Source organism: Oryza glaberrima, chromosome 3, assembly GCF_000147395.1.
Source record: "Oryza glaberrima chromosome 3, OglaRS2, whole genome shotgun sequence".
Lineage (NCBI taxonomy): Eukaryota > Viridiplantae > Streptophyta > Magnoliopsida > Poales > Poaceae > Oryza > Oryza glaberrima.
Genome location: NC_068328.1, coordinates 3,058,495 through 3,080,031, shown reverse-complemented (window position 1 = coordinate 3,080,031; position 21,537 = coordinate 3,058,495). Strand labels below are relative to the sequence as shown.

General features: G+C 39.5%; 1 protein-coding gene across 2 annotated transcripts; it reads right to left on the bottom strand.

The window, feature by feature from the left end:
- Window positions 1-486: 486 nt before the first annotated feature.
- On the bottom strand, window positions 487-11,433 carry LOC127766627 (protein NETWORKED 1A-like). 2 transcript variants are annotated; one of them, XM_052291730.1, is made up of 6 exons: window positions 11,286-11,433; window positions 10,575-10,637; window positions 10,082-10,420; window positions 4,354-8,756; window positions 2,001-3,965; window positions 487-1,838 (listed from the first exon to the last, which is right to left on the bottom strand). In XM_052291730.1, the coding sequence occupies exons 3-6, from the start codon at window positions 10,185-10,187 to the stop codon at window positions 720-722; spliced, it is 7,593 nt and encodes a 2,530-aa protein (XP_052147690.1). In that variant the 5' UTR covers window positions 10,188-10,420; window positions 10,575-10,637; window positions 11,286-11,433; the 3' UTR covers window positions 487-719. The 2 variants fall into 2 exon arrangements, with proteins under 2 accessions (XP_052147690.1, XP_052147691.1); XM_052291731.1 differs by lacking the exon at window positions 11,286-11,433 and adding an exon at window positions 10,896-11,266.
- Window positions 11,434-21,537: the final 10,104 nt, after the last annotated feature.

The following is a 21,537-nucleotide window of genomic DNA, read 5'->3' as shown; positions in this document are numbered from 1 at the left end:
ACCATCAGGTGTCAACTCAAAGTTCATATACTAGTAATCGATTTGCAGTGCTGAAGGCAACACAAACATGCTACAAGGCATTGAGATTAGTATTCTTACCAAAAATCTGTGTTCAGTCCCAGAAAAACAAATAAGTGGCACTCAATCACTCACCACATCCAAACAAAGCAAGAGAGCTCAGAATTCCTGCTTTTGATCAGGTAATAGAAGAGGACACTATACAATACACAGGCATTTGCATCTGTACAATGTACTGTACTATTCCAGCATTCCTATCATCAACTACACTGCTTATCTGGAATAAGCAGAGAATCAACCACAGATATTCATTACTGAGTACAGAAATAAAAGATGAAATTGATATGTACGCAGTTATAAGAGAGCGAAAACTGTGTAACCAAAGGAGCCATTATACTAAAAATAATGGCGGCTTCATGACAAACACATATCTTGGTAGCTTCACAGCAATCATATGGAGGCAATACAAGAGGAAACACATATGCACAATGCTTCAATTAATAACAGCATTAATAATATTAACTCATTACACTAGACATCACTGCCTCATTTCAGGACAAGAAAGGGAAATTTGAGTGCACGAGTTTCTTGTTAATATCATAGTGTTACTCATCTCAGAAGAGATCCTAAGAGCATCACGTTCTGTCAACCTATTGGGCTGACATGAGTATGTTCCTCCTGCTACCTACAGAACAGAATGGTTAAGGCTCAGTTCTTGATTTAATACGGACACAACCACAGAAGGGTATCCTCTTCTTCTTCGTCTTCTGTCCGGCATCATTTTTGTCCTTCCTTGCAGTCATATAATCCCTCAAAAGAACGCGCGAACGTTTCTCAGGGGCTTTAACTCTTTTGTACTCATGCTCCTCTTCAAGCTTCAACAAGACATACTGTATCTTCTGAAGTTCCAATTCCAACTTTGCGACCTTTTCTGATCCTTTCTGCACTTGCTCTGAGATTTTTCTTCTGCTGGAATAGCCTTCTAGTTCAGCACTCACCTCAAATGCAGGGTAATTCTCAGCCTTCTTTGTCACATTACTGTTGAAATCTATCTGCTCCAAGACAGAGCCATCAATCTCCTGCAGCTGAGCTCTGATGCTGCTGTATTCAGAGCTTACGGTAGATTTTCCCTTAGAAGCACCCACCATTTTCTGCTTTATTTCTTCAATGCTGGCTTGGACAATAGACAGCCTCTGAGCATCAGAAGCTAGTTTATCAAGGACATTTTTGCTCCACAATTGCTGAGGTTCCAGGGACACTGCTGATATCTCAAGCCTGTCAATTCCTAGATCTCTTCCCCTTGCTAGTTCAAACGAAGGGTACCCACTCTTCACCTCCTCCACTGCTTGTATGTCATGCTCAGACGATGAAGATTTAGCTGTTTGGTTCTTGCAATCCCTCTCAGCAGTCTCCCACAGTTGAAGCATCTCATCGTCAAGCTCCACATTTGCATCGCCACCAAGAGGGTAGATGGTGGCACCAGTACCATATAGTGCACAAGTAGATACTTGATCAAGTTCGATGTCTTTCATGATCTGTACATGTTTCCCTTTGGAGTTATCAGCATCATATTTTTGCCTATCATCCTCGGTGCATTGTTCCTTAGCATTCGAGCCTTTTCTTGCTTTAAGCTCTTGAATTTCCATATTTGCCGCTTCCAGTTGAGCAGCAGATTCAGTAAACTCCTTATCTCGGCGGCCTTTGGCATCCAGTATTACAACATGGAGTGCTTCAACTCTTGCAATTAAGCTTTGCAACTTCAAAGCTCCTGATGAATCATCTTGGGATTCTGGAACATGTCTGTCCTTTTGCACAAATTCCTGAATAAGCAAAACGTTAGGTCAGTAAAAGATAGGAGTAACAAAGAATGAATCAATCAGCTGTGTAACTATAGTAAAACTAACTAGTTATGCCATAATAGCATGCTAATTGCGAAAACTTTCTTGTTCTATGTTACGAACTTACGACATGAAGCAACTTACCAATTTGCCTTCTTTATTAAGTTCTGACAGTAAAAGTGTGCCGTCTTCTAGCTCTTCCAGCGCTCTTATCTGATCAGACAAAGATGCTACAAGTGGCAGATATGCGGCTAACTCTGCCATCAGTCCTGCATTTTCTCCCCTCATGCTGGCGACCCTTTTCTGCAAGTCATCAACATATGCATCTGTTGAGGAGATTTCCTTCATTAGCATGTCCTTTTCAGTAAACAATCTTGTCTCAAGGACCTCACGCTCCATCATCATTTCAAGCACTTGTTCCTCAAGGACCATTGTATTCACTGAACGAGTTATCGTATCACATACCAGCAAAGTAATTTCCCTTTCATGCTGTTCAGCCTTTTTTCTCATCGTCTCAAATGTAGACATCAAACTCTCTTCCTTCTGTTTATGAATGCCAACCTCTACCTGCAGCGTGTTGTTTGCTTCGCGAAGAAGACGGGTCTCATTGTCTTGTATAGCACCTCGTTCAGTTAGTGTTGTGATTTTCTTCTCAAGGTCTCCTTTTAGTCCTTCTGCATCTTCTACAGCAACCTCAAGATCCCTGAGAACTCTGCACAATTCCTGGTTTCTCTCTTGCAAGAATTGAACTTTCTCATCTACTTTGCGTAATTTATCATCTTTCTGCATCAACTGTGTCATGCTACTCTTACATTCAATTGTTAATTCCTGGCAGATGATTTTGCTTGTGTTTGAATCAAACTCTGAAAGAACCAAGCGACTCCCCAGAGCCTCCAACAAGTTCTCTAGAGTGCACTTGAGGTGCTGAAAGTCCATTTCAAGAATCTTAGCTCTTCTGTTCAGCATGGTAACCTCATGATCAAGTTCATGCCTAACCGAACTCAACATAGCCATATCATTGTTAAGAGAAACCAAAACAGATGCAGACTCAACAGTAAGGTCATGAAAGAATGAAGACAGGAGGTCGAGCTTTATGCATTCTGCAATAACAGCAGCATTCTCATCATCCAAAGCATTGTACCTCTCAACTAAAACGTTGTACTCCTGCAGCAAGGAATCGTATTTCTTAGTTAGGTTGCAAATTTCACTTTGAGAAGTCTGGTAGGACTGTCTCAAGCCTGATAGCTCCTTGCATAATCCCAGTATTTCAATCTTCAACACCTCCTCCCTGTTGCCACCTAACTGCAATCTTTGCTCCAACTGTTCATTCAATTCAATAAGCTTGTGATTTTCCTTTTGCAGAAAAAGCAGTTCTGCTGCTCCTGACTCCACTTCTTCCACAAGTTCACAGTTCTGCTGGTGCAGAGCTCTGAAGCCAATTACTGTTTGTGCCAGAATTGCTCCAAGAACAGATAGCTCAGCATCCATGAAGACATTTCTCTCTTCAGTTTCCTCTTTATGTTTTACATGGTTGAAAGTTTCACGAGACATAGTCTGCAGCATAATTTCATCATGAACCACATCAGTAGGTCCTAAATCTTTACAGATATTGAGGACCTTAATTTGCTCTGAGATCCCATCCCTTAGTTTCTCATTGCGATTCAGCAATGCTTTTTTGTCCTCTTCTTCCTTTCTGGCTTCCTCCTTGAGCTGTGCAATTAGTACCTCTGCAGAATCAGTGGCCTGTATGAACTTCTGGCATTCATTGAAGAGTGCAAGATTTTTGTCTCTTGCATCAACCAAGCTATTTTCCAATATCAATGTGCTGATAGAAGCATCTGCACATTTTTGCTGCTCATGTTCAAGCATCTGATCCATATGACGAATTTTATCTTGCAGAGAAGAAACCATCTCTTCATAATCATTTACCTGCATTTGGTGCAACTTAAGCAGCGCTTCATGCTGTTCATTTTTTATTCCCAACTGATCTTGCATATTCTTTACTTGGTTGCATAAAAGATCTTTCTCTGATAACAAAGATCCATGATTATCTCTCAGATCAGCATGTTTATCCTCTAGGAATTTCAAAGACACTGCGGTGCTTTCCAGCTGACAACCAAGAAGGTGTGAGTCAGGTAGGTATCAGTCTGATCAACCAGCTCAAGAATAAAGAACAACCCAACCTAGTATATAATACTAATAGATGATGACGCATAGTTCAAAGATTTAAGGAAAGGGAAACTGTCTAACATGCTCACAAGAAAAACACCTAGCCAACTAAGACTAATCACAGCCTAGAAATTCTCACAAAGAAATAAAAACACCCTTCAAATGATTTGGTGAGCCCGCAAAAAATAAAAAAAAATCTGTCACTGAACCCATTAATATATACCCAAAGTCAAATATTAAATGGTCCATGCTAGATCATATCGCTAAAACGTGAGGGCTAAAGCTCTAGTTTGCACTCAGGAAAAAATGTAATTTCGATAAGACATACCTGGGAGAGTAGTTTGTGCTTTTCAGCAAGAAGAGCAGTGTTGTCAGCAATATAAGACCGAGAGGATTCTTCTGAATCTTTATACTTTACTCTCAATTCTTGAAGCTCATAATTCACATTAGAGAATGAAGTTTCCAGAATGGATTTCTCCTCTAAAACATCAGCACATCTTTTATCAAGGGTCTCTAGTTCTAATGCCAGAGCATCCTTCTCAGCGGCATGCAAGGAGACATCATATTTCAGAGAGTTTTTTGAAGCTTCCAGTTCTTCTACAATTTCCTTCAGGTCTTCCGTTTCAACAATTGCATTTGAAAATGATTTCTTCAAGATCGAATACTCTTCGGACAGCTCCTCCATGACATGAAGCTTTTCCAAGAGGAGTGTCTTTTCAACATCATATGCATTGCGTACCTCCTCCAATTCAATGTTCTTACTCTGCAATTCCTCAATTAAATGCTGTTGTGTTGCCACCCTTTTGTTTACTGCCTTCATCTCATGTTCCAAAGAACAGAGCTGCTTCTCCAGAATATCCTTATCTTCTTTCTGACGGGCCAAGTCTTGTTGAAGAACTTCCTTCTCACCAACGTGGATCCCCACTTCATTCTGAAGACCTATGTTCATCTCCGTAAACTTCTCCAATTGATCATGGAGACCTTTAATAGTTAACTCAGCAGAAAGATTTTGCTCACCAAGCACACGTATCTCCTCCGAATGCTTGCATATCATGTTCTTAAGATCCCCATTACTGTTCTCCATTTCATTCAACTTGCCATGCAGTGTCTCAATCTTCAAAACCAATCCGCTCACTTCTTCCTGAGACTGAGAATGTAGATTTTCCATTGCAAGAAGAGCTACTTCACGCTCAATGCGCTTCTGGGCTTCTTCATTCAGGCTCGCCTGCAAGCTGTCAACCTCTTCTCTTTTCTGTTTGAGTTCTTTATCCAGAATTTGCACATTTTTCTCAGCATTGACTAGTTCAGCCTGCACATCAGAGAGTTCAGATTCCAGATCAGATACTCTCACCAAGGCCTGCTTGTGCTGAAGAGCAGTAGTATCTTTCTCAGAATTCAGCAGCAGTATGGTGTTCTTAAGCTCACAAGAGACATTTTCCACTTCATTTAACTTTCTATTCAGTCTCTCAATCTCTGGGGTCAACCTATTCACTTCTTCCTGAGACTGCGTATGCAGATTAGTCATCATGAGAAGAGTTGCTTCACCCTTCATACGCTTCTGGGCTTCATCCTGCAGACTAGCCTGCATAGTTTCAACCACTTCTCTCTTCTCCTTGAGTTCTTTATCCAGCATTTGCACTTTTTGTTCAGCATTATCTAGTTCTTCCTGCACCCCTGAGAGTTTAGACTCCAGCTCATATATTCTTAGTGAAGACTGCTTGTACTGAATAACACTCATGTCTTTCTCAGAATTCAGAAGCAAGATGGTGTTCTTATACTCAGAAGACTTGTTCTCCATATCATTCAACATTTCGTTCAACCTCTCAATCTCCAGGGTTAACCTATTCACATCTTCCTGTGATTGAGAGTACAAGTTACCCGATGAAATGAGAGCTGTCTCAACTTCCACACGTTTCTTGCCCTCATCTTGCAAACTCAACTGCAGAAAATCCACCATTTCACTCTTATCTGCAAGTTTTTGCTCCATTGTCTGCATCTTCTCCTCAGCCTTCTCCAGCTCCAACTGTATCTTTGAGAGCTGTGACATCAGATCGCATGCTCTTTCAGAGGACAGCTGCTGCTGTAGAAGTGCTGCGTCTTTCTCAGAATTAAGAAGGGAGATGGTGTTCTGAAGCTCACATGATAATTCTTCCATTCTCGAATTTCTGCCTTGCAATTCACTTAGCTCATTTTCTAATTTATCAAGATCCATAACTAGCTTACCCACTTCTTCCTGGGATTTGGAATGCAGATTTTCCACCATACTAAGGGCTGCTTCAGCATGCATCCGTTTATGGCCTTCCTCTTCCAAATTATTTTGGAGGCCATTCAACTCATCATTCTTATGTGCAAGGTTTTCTTCCAACAATTGGACTTCCTTCTTGTTTTCCTCCACTTCTGACAGTGCATCTAAAAGTTGAGCCTCTAAGTAAGACTGTCTCTCCAAGGAATGCTGCTGTTGAAGTAGCATTAAGTCTTTCTCAGAATTAATCTCTAAAATAGTATTCTTAAGTTCTCGTGAAATGTTCTGCAGATCCAGCCTATCATTTTCAACCTCAGTAAGCTGCTCGCTTAATCTTTCAAGATCATGTGCTAATGTCTTAGCTTCTTCTTGTGAATTAGTATGTAGGTCCTCCAATCGGAGCAGAGATGTTTCAGCAAGAATGCACTTCTGGACTTGCTCTTGCAAACTACTTTGGAGTTCACTGATCTCTTTGTTCTTGTGTTCAAGTTCCTGGTCCAGCATCTGAGTTTTCTGTACCATCTTCTCCATTTCTGATCGCACTACTAAAACCTGTGCTTCCAAATAAGATACCTTCTCCGAGGACTTCTGCTGTTGAAGAAGTGCAGAATCTTTCATAGAATTCAGCTCTGCAACCGTCTTCTTGAGTCCTTGTGACAGGTCATGCAATTTCAAGTTATTATTTTCCAGGTCACTCAACTTCTTGTTCGAGTGCTCAACATCTCGAGCCATCTGTTTAACCTCTTCTTGAGACTGGGAATGTAAGTTCTCCAATGTACGAAGAGCTGCTTCCTTTTGCATGTGATTGGAGCGTTCATCTTGCAACTGAGCATGCATGGCATCAGCCTCTTCTCTCTTCTGTTCAAGTTCTTGCACCTGTATCTGTATCTTTCGTTCTAGGCTCGTGACTTCCTTCTTCAGCTCACAGACTGTGTTCTCCAGATTGAGCTTCACCAGATTGAAGTCTTCTTGAGACTGGGAATGTAAGTTCTCCAATGCATGAAGAGCTGCTTCCTTTTGCATGTGATTGGAGCGTTCATCTTGCAACTGAGCATGCATGGTATCAGCTTCTTCTCTCTTCTGTTCAAGTTCTTGCGCCTGTATCTGTATCTTCAGTTCTAGGCTCGTGACTTCCTTCTTCAGCTCGCCAACTGTGTTCTCCAGATTGAGCTTCACCAGATTGAAGTCTTCTTGAGACTGGGAATGCAAGTTGTCCAATGCATGAAGAGCTGCTTCCTTCTGCATGTGATTGGAGTGTTCATCTTGCAACTGAGCATGCATGACATCAGCCTCTTCTCTCTTCTGTTCAAGTTCCTGTACCAGTATTTGTATCTTCACTTCTAGGCTCGTGACTTCCTTCTTCAGCTCACAGACTGTGTTCTCCAGATTGAGCTTCACCAGATTGAAGTCATTCAATCTATCATTTGCCATCTCCATATCTAGAGTCAACCTATTTATTTCTTTCTGAGATTGAGCGTACTGCTTCTCTAAACAGCATAGAGCATCTTCAGCTTGCTTGCGCTTGGCCATTTCATCTTGTAGACTGAAGTGGAAGCTTTCTATCTCCTTTCTACTTTGTTCAAGTTCTTGCTCCTGCACCCTGACCTTCCGATCCAGAGTCTCAAGCTCAGACTGCATTGCGCTGTTTTGTGATTCAGCACATTTTAGCTTGTCAACTTCCATAGCCATATCGTCAGAGAGTTTCTTGAGTTCCATATGCGCCTTAGAAATCTCACATTCTAAAACTGACAATCTTCTTGTAGATTCATTGTATTGCAGAAGGGTTGTGTCTTTCTCAGAAATCAAACATGAAATGGTGTCCTTAAGGCTATGGATTTCACTCTCAACCTTGTTTGCCCTCTGAGACTCTGATGAGATTTGCTCTTCCAGACTTTGGCGCTCTGTTAATAATTTGGAAACTTCATGTTGCAAATTCATGATATCATTACTATCATCTTTCTTTCCTTTAACATCTGGGCTTTCAAAATTGAGACCTTTCCTTACTTTTCCATCAGAAAAATTGACACGCTGGCTACTGTCACTGCCTGCAAACAAATCACTGAACTGCTTAAGACCTTTGCGACTAGACGAAAAACCTATGTCATCAGGCTGTGTACCATTCCTCTTGACAGTAAAAAGGTATGGTGATACACCAGCTGCATCCTGCAGATCATCCAGATCAAATGGTGCACGGGTGGGCATTAACACTTCCGGTGTACGTGGTTCCACATCCTGGCCAGAGGAGGGAGAGTCTTCAGACATTGACGGCATCTGATTTGGAAATGCTTCTGAGATTGTCCGGTGGGCCTGCCGGAGTGCACCAGTAGCTTGATCGTACCTTTCTGCTAAGGCACGGTATGCTCTGTAAAACTCCTCCACAAGATTCATAAGTTCAGGCCGTTTCTTATAGTACATTTCTGCTCTTCTTGCAAAAGAGTCAGCATCTTCATTGATAAGTTTGATCATTGCTTTGACCATCGCGTCCATATCTGTTCACAAAAGGAACTCATTTAGTTACCATACATTTAGTTCAGTTCCAATAAATGCAGCCAGTTTGTACATGATGTATCAAAAAGGTAAATACAGACAAACCTAGTTTTCAAGTATAATGATCCAAGATATGTTTGGTACAATAAAATGCAAAAGAGGAAAAATAATGTAACTATATAATAATCCATACTGAACTCCTGCCAAACTCCCAGCATATTAAGCCAAACAATCCAAAGATTAGCACATAGCAACAATGCATATTTTGGTAATAAATCTAATTCCTAATACTAAATAAATGATCAGGAAATCACGATTTTGTCGTGGAGTGGAATATCTCAAACGTATTAACCTGAGTGCAACAGTAATTGCAGAAAATGGATGATAGGTCATGTATAGTAGCTAGAGAACTAGCTTTGCTCAATATCAAGGAGTATTTGATTACTACGACACAAGTGATCTTTTTTCGTTTGTAATCCAGAATAATGTACTACTCTGTATTATTCTTTATTTGTAACTGATAACTGTACACCAGTTAGTGTTGGCTCAATCTGTGACAAATAAAAATTACTTGAAGATTAAACATAAAATTTGTTAGCTCCATGGATCTGTTCCATTTACCAAATTCCTTTCTCACTAAATATTGTAGGCACAATTATGATGCCGAAACATATTTCAGAAAAAAAAACATATTTCCAATTGATTGACTCCCAGGCTCCCAGCTGCCAGATGTCTTTGGGAATGCATGAGTGCCTCATAAATTATATGAGTTCTTGCACTGAGACAATGCCCCCTGAATGATCAGGACAAGAACCATATTTTTAGTTCACGTTGATTAAGGATCAGAAAAAATACCGCAACCAAACATGCTTTTTTTAGATAATAGGAATTTATAAAACCCGGCTTCTACACCAACGGGGGTGTATACAGCCACAGAAAATCCGAGCAACCAAACATGCTTACATCCAAACTACTCCAGTTTGTTTCCTTGTATGGTACAAATTTGATAGTAGTTCAAGAATTTTTTTTCAATTATATCAATCATTGTCCTATAATTTACTGAAATCGTCAAATATCTTAGCACACAATCAAGCAGATATAAATATCCAGCACAAACCCTGTGGTGTTGAACTATCAATGCTGCCAGAGCCAGACCATAGAACTGATAGATGGTTTCCAAGCACATGCCATTTGAGTGATCAAAGGTAAAAAGCTTAATGCCAGGCTAAACCACTAAACAGAAAATTATGATCATTTAATTTATATGTATTCATTTCACCACTACTGCATAATATAGCAATTGGATATACAAGAAAGATTAACATACCTGTAACGTTCTCTTGAAGCCATTTGGAATTTTTGGGGCTGATATGGCTAACCCACCACCATGAGTACTGGGTGGGATTTGAATCATGCCGGACCAAAGAAGCCATTGGCACAAGTGAGCAAGTAAGCTGCCACAGAGGCACGATGTGTCTGTCTCAATGTCTTTGGTGCTCAGAATTGAGCAGCAGCGTGGCAAATCATATGTAACAACAAAAGAAGTTTCCACTTCTTCAAAGTATGCATTCAAGCAACAGCAAAATATATCATGCTTCCATGCAAAACGAAGTGCTAGGAGCCTGAAAAGCACACCAAATTTACCCTCCAATTGTGGGCAGTTTACCTGTTACAATGCAGATGCATAGATGGATCAGTAATGGAATGAGAAGAAGAGGAAATGACATGCATCAAATGTAGTCAGAAACGGCAGGAAATATGTTTACTGAACCGTGATACATAAATGTGAGTTCAAGTGATTCAACAGTAGAAACAATTACCTCCCATTCATGATATTCCTAAAGAAGTGCAGAAGAATGGACGAAGATAGATTAATCATGCCACTGCATTAAGCCAAAAATAGCGGTCAACAAAGTGAATGAGCAAAACAAACTAAGATGCAAAAAAAAGAGGGAAAAACAATGTGGGAACAGATAACACAGATGTGCTCTTTCCATTTTTTTGGTAAAATATATCGGAAAAGTGTATAAAATGCTATGGCACAAAACAAAATCGTTAAAAAGGATAAAGAGAACAGAATGCCATCGAGATTTGAAGCACGAAACGGATTAGCAACTCGAAACGCTGATGAAAGAATGAACCTTTCGCACACTCCAAGAACTCAGAAGGGCAATGCTCTACTGCAGATCATAGAAAGAGCCCTCCTTCGCAAGAGAAGCCGACACGCTCAAGAAAGGATCTCCCAACCAGAGCAAGAAGAAACCTCATTATTCACCGCCCACTGTTCTTCTTTTACATCCCACCAACCACTGAACCAATAGAACACCAACCAGAAGGCAGAGGCCAACCAACAAACATTCAGAACACACCGGAAAAAGGGCTAGTCTTTGAATCCAAGAAACGGGGAACAGATCAAGAGAGCAACCAGGTTGTGACCGGGTGAATGAGATGGGTTAGGAAAAGAGAAGAAGATCCAATCTTGGGGTGGAGGGAAGGGAGAGGAGGCGTGAAGCACAGTAGTAGCAGCATACCATGGCCGACGCTCAGTGTGGCAGTGACCAGTGGTGGGCAGGCAGTGGCTAGTGGTGGCAAGGCAAGGCAACAAGTAATGCAAGATCCCATCTCACCCCCCATTTGCCTTTCTCTATGGTCACCGGAGTCAGCAGCATGTAGTGTGTACCGCGCTGAGAAAGGCTGTAAAAGCACAAAGGTAAAGTAGTAGCTCTCGGTACAAGAAGAAAACAAACTGTTACTACAAGAAAGAATGAGAAGAGAAAAATAAACCTATTTGGTTTCAGTGATAACAATATGGCCTCATTTTCCCTGCAATTATGGGGTTTAATTGCGCATTTGCTTTGTTCTGATAAAACGGCGATAAATTAGTGGTATAACTGTGTAAGGTTGCTGTTCTATTGGCCTTAAATCTGGCTTGGGGTCAGAAACTTGAAAACATTTATCAGGACAGAAACAGTCGTCAGGTTTAATGCCGCCCAAATAAATGCCTGTTTCAGTTTGCTTTCTATTCCCGTTTGCTGCTAATCTCATCTCAATTCTCAAATGGATTATACTAGTCCATAGTACTTTGCTACTATAGCGTTTTATGTCCTGATCTGTAATCTGCAGAAGTTTCTGTGTGCCTCATCCTATTCATGTCAGGCATCTCCTTGCTTATACCAGGGTCTCCAATGACTGCCCAAGTCACATGTGTGTGTTCTTTCTTGGGTTGAGGCTTCCAAAGAAACATCAAATATGTTACAGGAATCCTATTCATCAAGTGGTTCAGAGTTCAGACACATGGTACACTTGGAGCTCATGTGATTAACCCAGAGACCGAGAAAAGCAAAATGATGAGACGATCCCCATGTCATGTGGCACGCTTGCCCTTGCCAAACTGTCACTTAAGAATTGTTAGAAAAATGCCAATGCTCTCATCATGTTTCACCTTGTCCCTGCTGCATATTGCAGATGTTTAATTAGCACAACAATCTGCTACTGTTCGGCTGTTCCTTGTGCCCAACCACAACCTGAAACGTTGCCAAGATGTTTCTGAAGAACAGCAATTCACTAGCTGGTGATCTGAACTTTACTAGCCGATGCCACATTTTCCCCTTTGACAGGTTTGCAGCGGTAAATCTCTCGCCGTGCAAGCCAAGAACACCCAATGACTTCAGAAGTTCAGAGTTCCAACTCTCACATATATCGCTTTTGCAAGAAGTCTTCAGATCTTCATAGAAACATTATTACAAAGTTAGCTCATCAATTCACCTCACATGGACCACCACCATTGCAGCAGCAAGGGCAAGTAGAGACTGTAGTAGTAGTAGTCGAGGAACAGTTCGCAGCCGAGCTGGTCGCGACGCGGTTCACCCAAGTACAGCCATCAATTGCCGCTTGCCGAGAAGATTCCGCCATTGGGAGGGGGCCCAAGATCTTCATGGCGCCATCAAGAACGGCTTTTTTTTTTGTGGGAGTAGGAGGGAGAAGAGACAGACAGATGTGCCCCTCGCTCACGTGCCCACCTCATGTCCCCTCACATGGCCTGTGCCCGTCGGATCTCCACTTGCTTAGCAGTAGATGCAGCAGGACAGCGACGACCGCCGCCGGCGGCACGGCGGTGGTCCAGGACGACGGCGCTGGCGTTAGATTGCGGCGGAGATGAGCTTCCGCGGCTGTGGCGGGCCGGCGGCGGCGAGGTGGCGAGGCGTCGGTGGGAGGCGGAGGCTGGGAGACCAGTTAAACGAGAGAAGGGGTAATGTGTGAGATTTGCCATATACGCAGGGTCTTATTTGCAAATTTCACGATCATGACAATGGATTATGATCCTCTGCTCACCATGGGCGAATTTACTGTTGGGGCTTGTTGGGGCTAAAGCACCAGCTCCAACAGAGAGGGAATAGCGTGCTAGAGCACTAGGCAGGATCAGCAGGTTGCAGGGAGGAGCAAGTGAAGAAGCTGGCCAACTAGTTTGCTAGTAGGAAGAAGCTGGCCAGGCTCCATAGCTTGACTTTATCCATTTAGACCTGCTACTTATAGGGTGTAGGGTATAATAAAAATATAAAATCAATTTTTTGGGCTTTAGGCATAAACAAACAACTAATTTATTCTTTATTGTCAACACTACAAACCATTTTTATCTTTTTTGGATGTTGCTAGCATAAAAATTATCTTATGTTATGTATTGGACTTAAGAGCCCCAGCTTGATTTTTATTCTAGATTCACCACTACGCTCACTGCATGTCTTTGTCACTACCTTTCTCATTAACTAGTTGGCACTCCTCGGGATTTGCTAGTCTTATATTTAACTATGTATATATACAAAATAAATGATAATGTGCTTTCATATATAGCCTTTCTTATTACAATACAATTCATGCTTTATTTTTTAAAAACGTCATTGTGTATTATTATGATGTACGAAAGTTATTTTCATGCACAATCTAGATATCGTCGTAATTAGGGTAGTTTGCACATCTTTACTTTATCTCAAGCTTCTTTTAAAAATAGGTTTGGGTTAATAATGCATAATTACTCTATATTATTCAATTGTTTATAACTAAACAAAACTCGCATCTTATATAATAATTTGAGTTGTATTAAATAAAGGAGATAAGTTTGCATTATCTTGGAAAACTTGGGAGGGGAAAATATAGTATTACGTGTAGAATGGATAACAATGTCATGCGTGATTATGATCTAGGGAGGTGACTGGATGAGTAATCAATGATTACATTAGATGGATGAGTAGCTTATTATCCAACGGTTGATAACTATGTACTAATGTGATCCGATGGCTTAGAATTATTGATGATGTGGCTTCTTGCATGTCTTGCTTTATAGGAGTAAATGCTACTTAGTGGGTACCAACTATATAGAAAGATAGGATAGAGTAATGTATACTACAAATCTCACACATTAGAACCTGAGGTGACCAGACCTTCACTAACTAACCATGCCAGTTTGGCGCGGTAAATATTTCACCATGTAAGGAAGACCACTAGAACATCAACTCTTTTGTAGGATGTCATTGGAGCTCATTTGTAGGAAGTCATTGGAGCTCAGGAATATCAAAGGTTCTCTAGAAAAGTATCAGTATATGCCTCATAAAGTCCTGTAGCACACTGTAGCATGTGTTGTAGCTCTGGCATCCAGGTTGTGACGTGACGTGTCTCTATATCGTTCATCAACTTGATCCAACGGTTGTGAATGGATATGACTGCTTAACTTGAAGTCACTATACTAACTGCACTTGATCTTGATTCACGATAGCACGTGCACCTACAAACGCGTGTAATAAAAATTCCTCTTCACCAATACACTGCTAACTCCATTTCATAACTACAAATCATTTCTTTTTTTTCCAATCAAATTTCTATAGGTCTGACTAAATTTATAAAAAAATTAGCAACATCTCCAACATATAATTAGTTTCGCTAAATATAACATCGAATATATTTTGGTAGTATATTTATCCTATGTTGAAAATGTTGCAAGTTTCTATAATCTTTTATCAAAATTACAAAAGTTTGACTAGAAAAAAAAATTAAAGCTACTAACTCCGTTTCAGGTTATAAGACTTTCTAGCATTGCCCACATTTATATAGATGTTAGAAAGTCTTATAATATGAAACGGAGGAAGTACTATAATATGAAACTACCGACCTCAGCTGGACACTTGGCACATGGAGGATGAAGATGCCCATTGGATACCATGGAGGATCTCCACACTCCTAAGCAAGCTCACACTATAAATACCCATCTCCTCCCTCATTTTCACACACACTAAAGCATGAGCTAAATTACAAGAGGCTCTATTGTACTTTATTGCATACTAGATTAGGGAGAGAGTAGAGTAAAAGAAGTGAAGTCCGGAGTTGTCGATAATCCTCTCTTTATTTCTTACACCTTGTTAATTACTATAGTTTAATAGAAATATCTTTCTAAGTGATTAAAACTACTATAATATGAAACGGAACAATTAGTTGCTTTCACCGTATAGCGAGAGCATCAATTGGTTGAGATGGATGGCCGTGGACTAGCAGGACAAGAACATCAAACATGTTAATATTTTAGAGCACCTAAATGTCCTAAGCTGTAGGGCTAAATTTCCGTCAGTGTTCTAATGACATAATAGACAGTGACATACCACATATGATAGAACGAAAATTTTTGTCATTTCAAAAAATATTATAAAAACACCAGAAAAAATGTACACAGCAATATTAGAAAAAATATACAACCATGTGACAATCTTAATAACAAGGGTAAGAATAGGCAGCTAGTATCACAAAGTAATAGTATAATGACTATCAACGAGAATCATCAGAAGAAAAAATATATAGTGAGTAGACAAGTATCACAAGAATATACAACCATATAACAAATCTCAATGGCAAGAAAAAGAATATACAGCTAGCATCACAAAGTAGCAGTAATAGGACCATCAACGAAAATCATCACAAGATACAGTGAGTAGACAAGTATCACAACGAGTATCAAGTCGGGAGCTCAAACCTATCAGAACTCCCTGGAACCAGCAAACCTAACCTGTCAAACCTAACAAAACTAAAACTCTAGAACCGGCAAACCTAACCTGATGAAACTTTGAAACCACAAACTCTCTGAAAATAGGAAACCTATCAGAACTTGGTGTAAAACTGACCCGGTAGCTCTGGCACCTGAAACAGAGTAGGAGTTCACCACCTTCTTGTCATTGGTTATAAGATGCTCATGCTGAGCCAACATCTCCCGAGTGCGTCTGCGAAAGGCTTGTTACTTGGCAGGTTTGAGAATACAGGCCTTGCGCATATTTCTCCACCTGCCGATCTACAAGCCAAATAAATAACTTAGAAAAAATAGAATAAAAATAGAATAGTATAACCTAAAATACACTTCCAATGAACATTTAATTAATTAAGTTAATAACTTAAATTAGTTTCAAATAAAATAACATGGACATACCTCATTCAATTTGCAGTAGAAGAGGATATTGAGTGTATCAAGCTTCAAACCTCTTGTTACTTCTAGCACAGAAAAAACATACTCCTCATCGAACTACCATAAAAATAAAACAACCAAGTTACCACAGCATTAAAGACTAATTTCAAACAAATCTATGTAAAATCCATAGTCCAGGAGATCAATATGTACATAGAGTATACACTAGTCAGTACAAGCTTTATTAGGTAATGACAACTTGTAATAAATACCCATTAAAAATAAGATATAAAATAATTTATCAATGATTAGAAAAATTGGACAGATTTATGCAAATTGCAAGACTATTAACCGTGCAGAGAGTCGGTACAAACTTTATTAGGTAAGTAGACAACATACTAAAACAGAAAAAAAATAATAAACAATTTCTTGACTGTTGAGACTCTTTGCAGGCAACCATTAAGGGTAATAGACTACTCATGCCAAAAAGCAATGAGGTTACCAATCATTTAACAAAATATGACTAGTATAAAATCATACGAGAGTGTCTATACATGATTGTTGACGGCGGTTAAGTACCAAATTCATGCCGTTAATACCTACATAAAATAGAAAGTATAAAGCATCCAACATAGTGGTAAGGTATATTTCTAACAATTTTCATGAGTGTTAGTGTATATTTGGATACATGTGACAAACTACCAATGTTGAGAGGAAATATACATGAAGGATGAGAATATAACTTTCATATCCAAGTCAATGGAGTTTTGAGCCCATAAACACAACGAGATTCAATCATTTGAGCCAAACTAATATACAATGGGGCCCACATATCAGACTCTAGGAGGAAGAGCTGGGCTAGCAGAGTCGGCCAGAGTTCACTCGAACCCCCAGCTGGCCCAATCCAGCCCAACTTTGGTAGGCGGTTACAACTAACAGTCTAAGATTGTTTCTATCGAATTTATCTGAACTACCGACCTCAGTTGGACACTTTGCACATGGAGAATGAAGATGCCCATTAGATGCCATGGAGGATCTCCACATTCCCAAGAAAGCTCACACTATAAATACCCATCTCCTCTCTCATTCTCACACACACCAAAGCATGAGCTGAATTACAAGAGGCTCTAATATACTTTTATTGTATACTAGATTAGGGAGAGAGTGGAGTAGAAGAAGTCTGAGGAATTCCAGAGTTGTCGGTAATCCTCTCTTATTTCTTATACCATGTTATTTACTCTGGTTTAATAGAAATATTTTCCAGAGTAATTAAGATTTATTTCGTGAGAATTATTCTTGGCTAGTTCCTGATTAGCGTGCGAGATCATTGTTCACTATAGTCCATTAAATTATAGTGATGCTTTTGTGAGTTATAAACACTAGAGTATTTATGAAGTGTGTACACGTGGTATCTGGATAATTAATTTCTGATGATTGCTCCGTATCACACAGTTCTGGGTACGCAGTAGAGCGACATATGAGAGCGCTGGCCAGTTCCTGAAGTATCAACAAAACATGACTAATATAAATTCAGATTACAACATTAACAGTTATAAAACTGGTATGGTTTAATCATTCCTAAAATCTGGTTGCATGTCTCGATACTAATCATTCAACAAAACATGACTACTATAAAATCAAATTACAGCATTAGCGGTCCTAAAATCAGATTAGGAATACAAAATCAGTGTTGCCATGGATTTAATCACTTAACCATTCAACATGAGAAATCTAAAATACAATCCTAAATTAAACTAATCGAATTAAACCGAATTAAAATTGGTAGTATATGATCAAGATCTAAACCCAATGGAAAGGCACTGAACAATTCAACAATTCATGGTAGGACGACAATGTAAATCAGTAAAAACTCACTAGGGATATATCACGGAAAAGATAGCGGACGAACGGCCTGAGCCTACGAGCGCCAGGGATTCTGGGGGCGAGGCAAGCGTCATCATTGTACCTGCTCCAATACTACAAGCTTATGTAGAGGAGGTAAGAGAGGAGAGAGAAGAGAAGAGGGAGCTAGCTGTAGCACGAACTCCAAAACATTGTGTGTATGACATGCGGGAACAATTATTAATGATGTAGTATATATTTGTAGTTAACTATTGTATGAATTGGCTACTAGATTGACTATAGGCGATTTGGAGCTATTAACTATATATTAAACATTATGGAGCGTACTAGAGAAAGGGGAGCCAAGTGATTGTTCTACGCAAGCACAATTTTTGAACACTTAAATGGATATATTTTCTTCAAAAAAAGTATATGAAAGTTGTTTTCATGGTTATATTAATTTATTTTACAAATTCGAAATAATTAGTAATTAATTAATCATAATCTAATAGCTCATCTTATTTTGCGATCTTCTTAATTTTTCTTTTTACCTCTTATCAAAACACACTCTATTACCAAAATTAGTTCACTTTTAATAATTATTACATCAGAGTTTGTAAAAGTAGAGCATAAATAAATATATTGAAATTAGATAAAATAGAGAATGATTGTATTGAGATATTTAAGTGAGGATATTTTTTAATTGATACGTATGGGTGAAAAATTAACATATTTTGCGACCAAGGGAGTACTCAGATTAGAGGCTTTTCGGGTGGTGTGTATCTTTACCATAAGTGACTTAAAAGTAAAGTATAACATGTTATAAAAGTGTGGTCATTAGTAGGTATAATGTGACATGGTTTAAAAAAATTGAGTGAATGACTTATGGGCCCAAAATATAAGAAAATGTGACAAACCTAAGTTGTGACATTGAAAGAAATACCTACCTAAGAATTGTGAAGTAATAAACACCCCCTACCACCGTCTTTTGGTAGCCATAAGTTACAATGTTTGTTTGTACACTTTCTCGATATGTACTCTTTTTTTTTGCGCAAGTTTACTAAACTGCTAAACGATATTTTTCCGAAAGAATTTCTATAGCAAAGATGCTTTATGAAAGGCATTTTAATTTCTTTTTAAAGTTTTTTAAGCTGATACTTAGGTGATTATGATATAATCAGCTAAGGAATTTTATAACCCTCACAAACGGTGATTATGATATAATCAGCTAAGGAGTTTTATAACCCTCACAAACGAACCCAGGTTCATGTGTAGACCATGGATTTTGTTGAGGCATATGCAACTTTTATGTCAAGGGATTGTGTTTGGATAATCAAAACCTTCGATGAGCTAGGGAGTAGTTGGCTGCACAAACCAGATTCCAATAATTCCATCTTGAGTATCATCGTGCTTCATAATTTTTTATTCATCATTAGTGTATAGAATTATTGTTTTTTCCAGGAAAATCAATTAGTTCCATAGTACTAGCTCATGATTTTGCTTGTAGATGAGCATCATCTCCAATTCTTCATCATCGATAATTATACTGAAATAATCAAACCTTCAGTGGATAGGAGTACATGGCTGCTTCGATCCTTTCTACACATTCCAAAATTCTACATTGAACTAACTTTATTATACATTTATTTTTTTTACATTGTATGAACTCTATAATCTTCATATTTCTTGCAGGCCTAATGATGTTGGCCAAGGGCAATTCCTGTAAGCATTTGAATTTCTACTCCTACAAAGTAAATCACAACCAAAAGAGGAGTGATAGTGTACTTACATTAACGATCTTCGCCTGTTCAGTCGAGGTAAGGTCTCAAATCGGAGCCGGAACATTGTCGACCATTTATGCCTGGTTGGTCACAATGGCTTTGACATGCTCCTTCGTCATGTTGTCGAATAAACCTAGACCAACGTTGTCAGAGTTAGTATTCGACGATAGATTCTATTTCGAGTAGTGTCTTTGATGATAACAAACAATGTACCCCAGTTCGATATCCGCGTTGTCCTCATTCCCTATGTACTCGTACACGGGGTAAGCACGAGCATGGAGAAGTTGAATCCGATGATGTGCAAAAGCCTCTACTTTCTCGACAAGTATGGTGTTTGGGCTTGCAATGGCTTGGCTACTCTAGCTTTCCAACCTAGGTTACCGCTAGGTTTGCTAATTGGTGGTCAAGAACGGTAAAGGGTTTACTTACTAATGAGAAGAAAGGGCTAAACTCTTTAATCATCTTGGTCGCTTGGGAATTTTGGAAGCACAGGAACAATTGTGTTTAATGGCGCTACCCCATGCTTGGCCGATGTCCTCTGAGCCATCGCTAATGAGGGCACTCTTTGGTGCCTAGCAGGAGCTGCTAGGCTCCGTGATCTCTTTACTAGGATTGGGCTGCTAATGCACTAGTTTGTGTTTTTTTTCCCTTTGGGTATGCGATATTTTATTGTATCTTTGGTGGGCAGGTGTCGGAGTCTTTCTCTAACACTATAGACCTTTTCTTCTCTATCTTAATGAAATGATACGCAGATCTTCTGTGTGTTCTAAAAAAAGTTATACAAGTAATGTCATCTTCCCCTTTATGCCACATGAATACAGGACATCATATCTACCGTGATCTTATTATTTTGACACAAACTAATTTTATGTAATTTTCCTTTTTTTCCTTGCACCAATCAAAGGAGATTTGGCAAACATGATATACAATATTATATTATGGTCAGTAATTAGCATCTTGCTTCATTGTTCACATAGAGTTTCATATTCAAAATTACTAATTCTTGCAGCAAAGCGCGGGCATCATCTAGTTTCAAGAAGTTACCGAACCCTGCCAGCTACCGAGAACAAACAAGACTAAAGACGAAGATAATATGAAAATAATTGCTACTATAAAAGGCACACAGATAATAGGGTGAGGTTCTGTAACACGATTTCGTCGACACTAGAGAATTTAGAGTATGCATGCGCACGGAGCTAAACTAAACTAAATAAAACCTAAATTGACACGAGGAGATCCCAACAAATATTTCATAATACCTCGAATTCAGATTGAGGCAGTTTTAGGTTTCATACACATTTCATCTGCCTATCCTTGGTAATCATGCCAGCCTTTCCTTTTACAGGTTTGTAGCAGTAAATTTTTCACCGTGCGAGTGAAAGAACAGTATATCAACTCTTTTGCAGGAAGTCAACGGAGCTCAGAGAAACATCTACAGCCTTACAGGTTATGCTCAACTATACTCTCAACATCTCTGTTTTTTTATTTTGAGAAAACGCTCAATTTCTCATGGACACAAACCGTACAGCCAAGGGGCTAGACTGTTCGTGGATGGGCCGAATTTAAGTCCAATTTCACGGTCATTACACGTGGATGGTCCGTAATTGAGGCCCATCCAAGTAAGACCATAGATTGGCCCACGGTATAAGTCCCCGGCCCATTAACTTCTCTCGACTCAGGGCAAAATGGGCGGTAGTGTCAGTCTGGCCCGGCCCAAAAGCGATC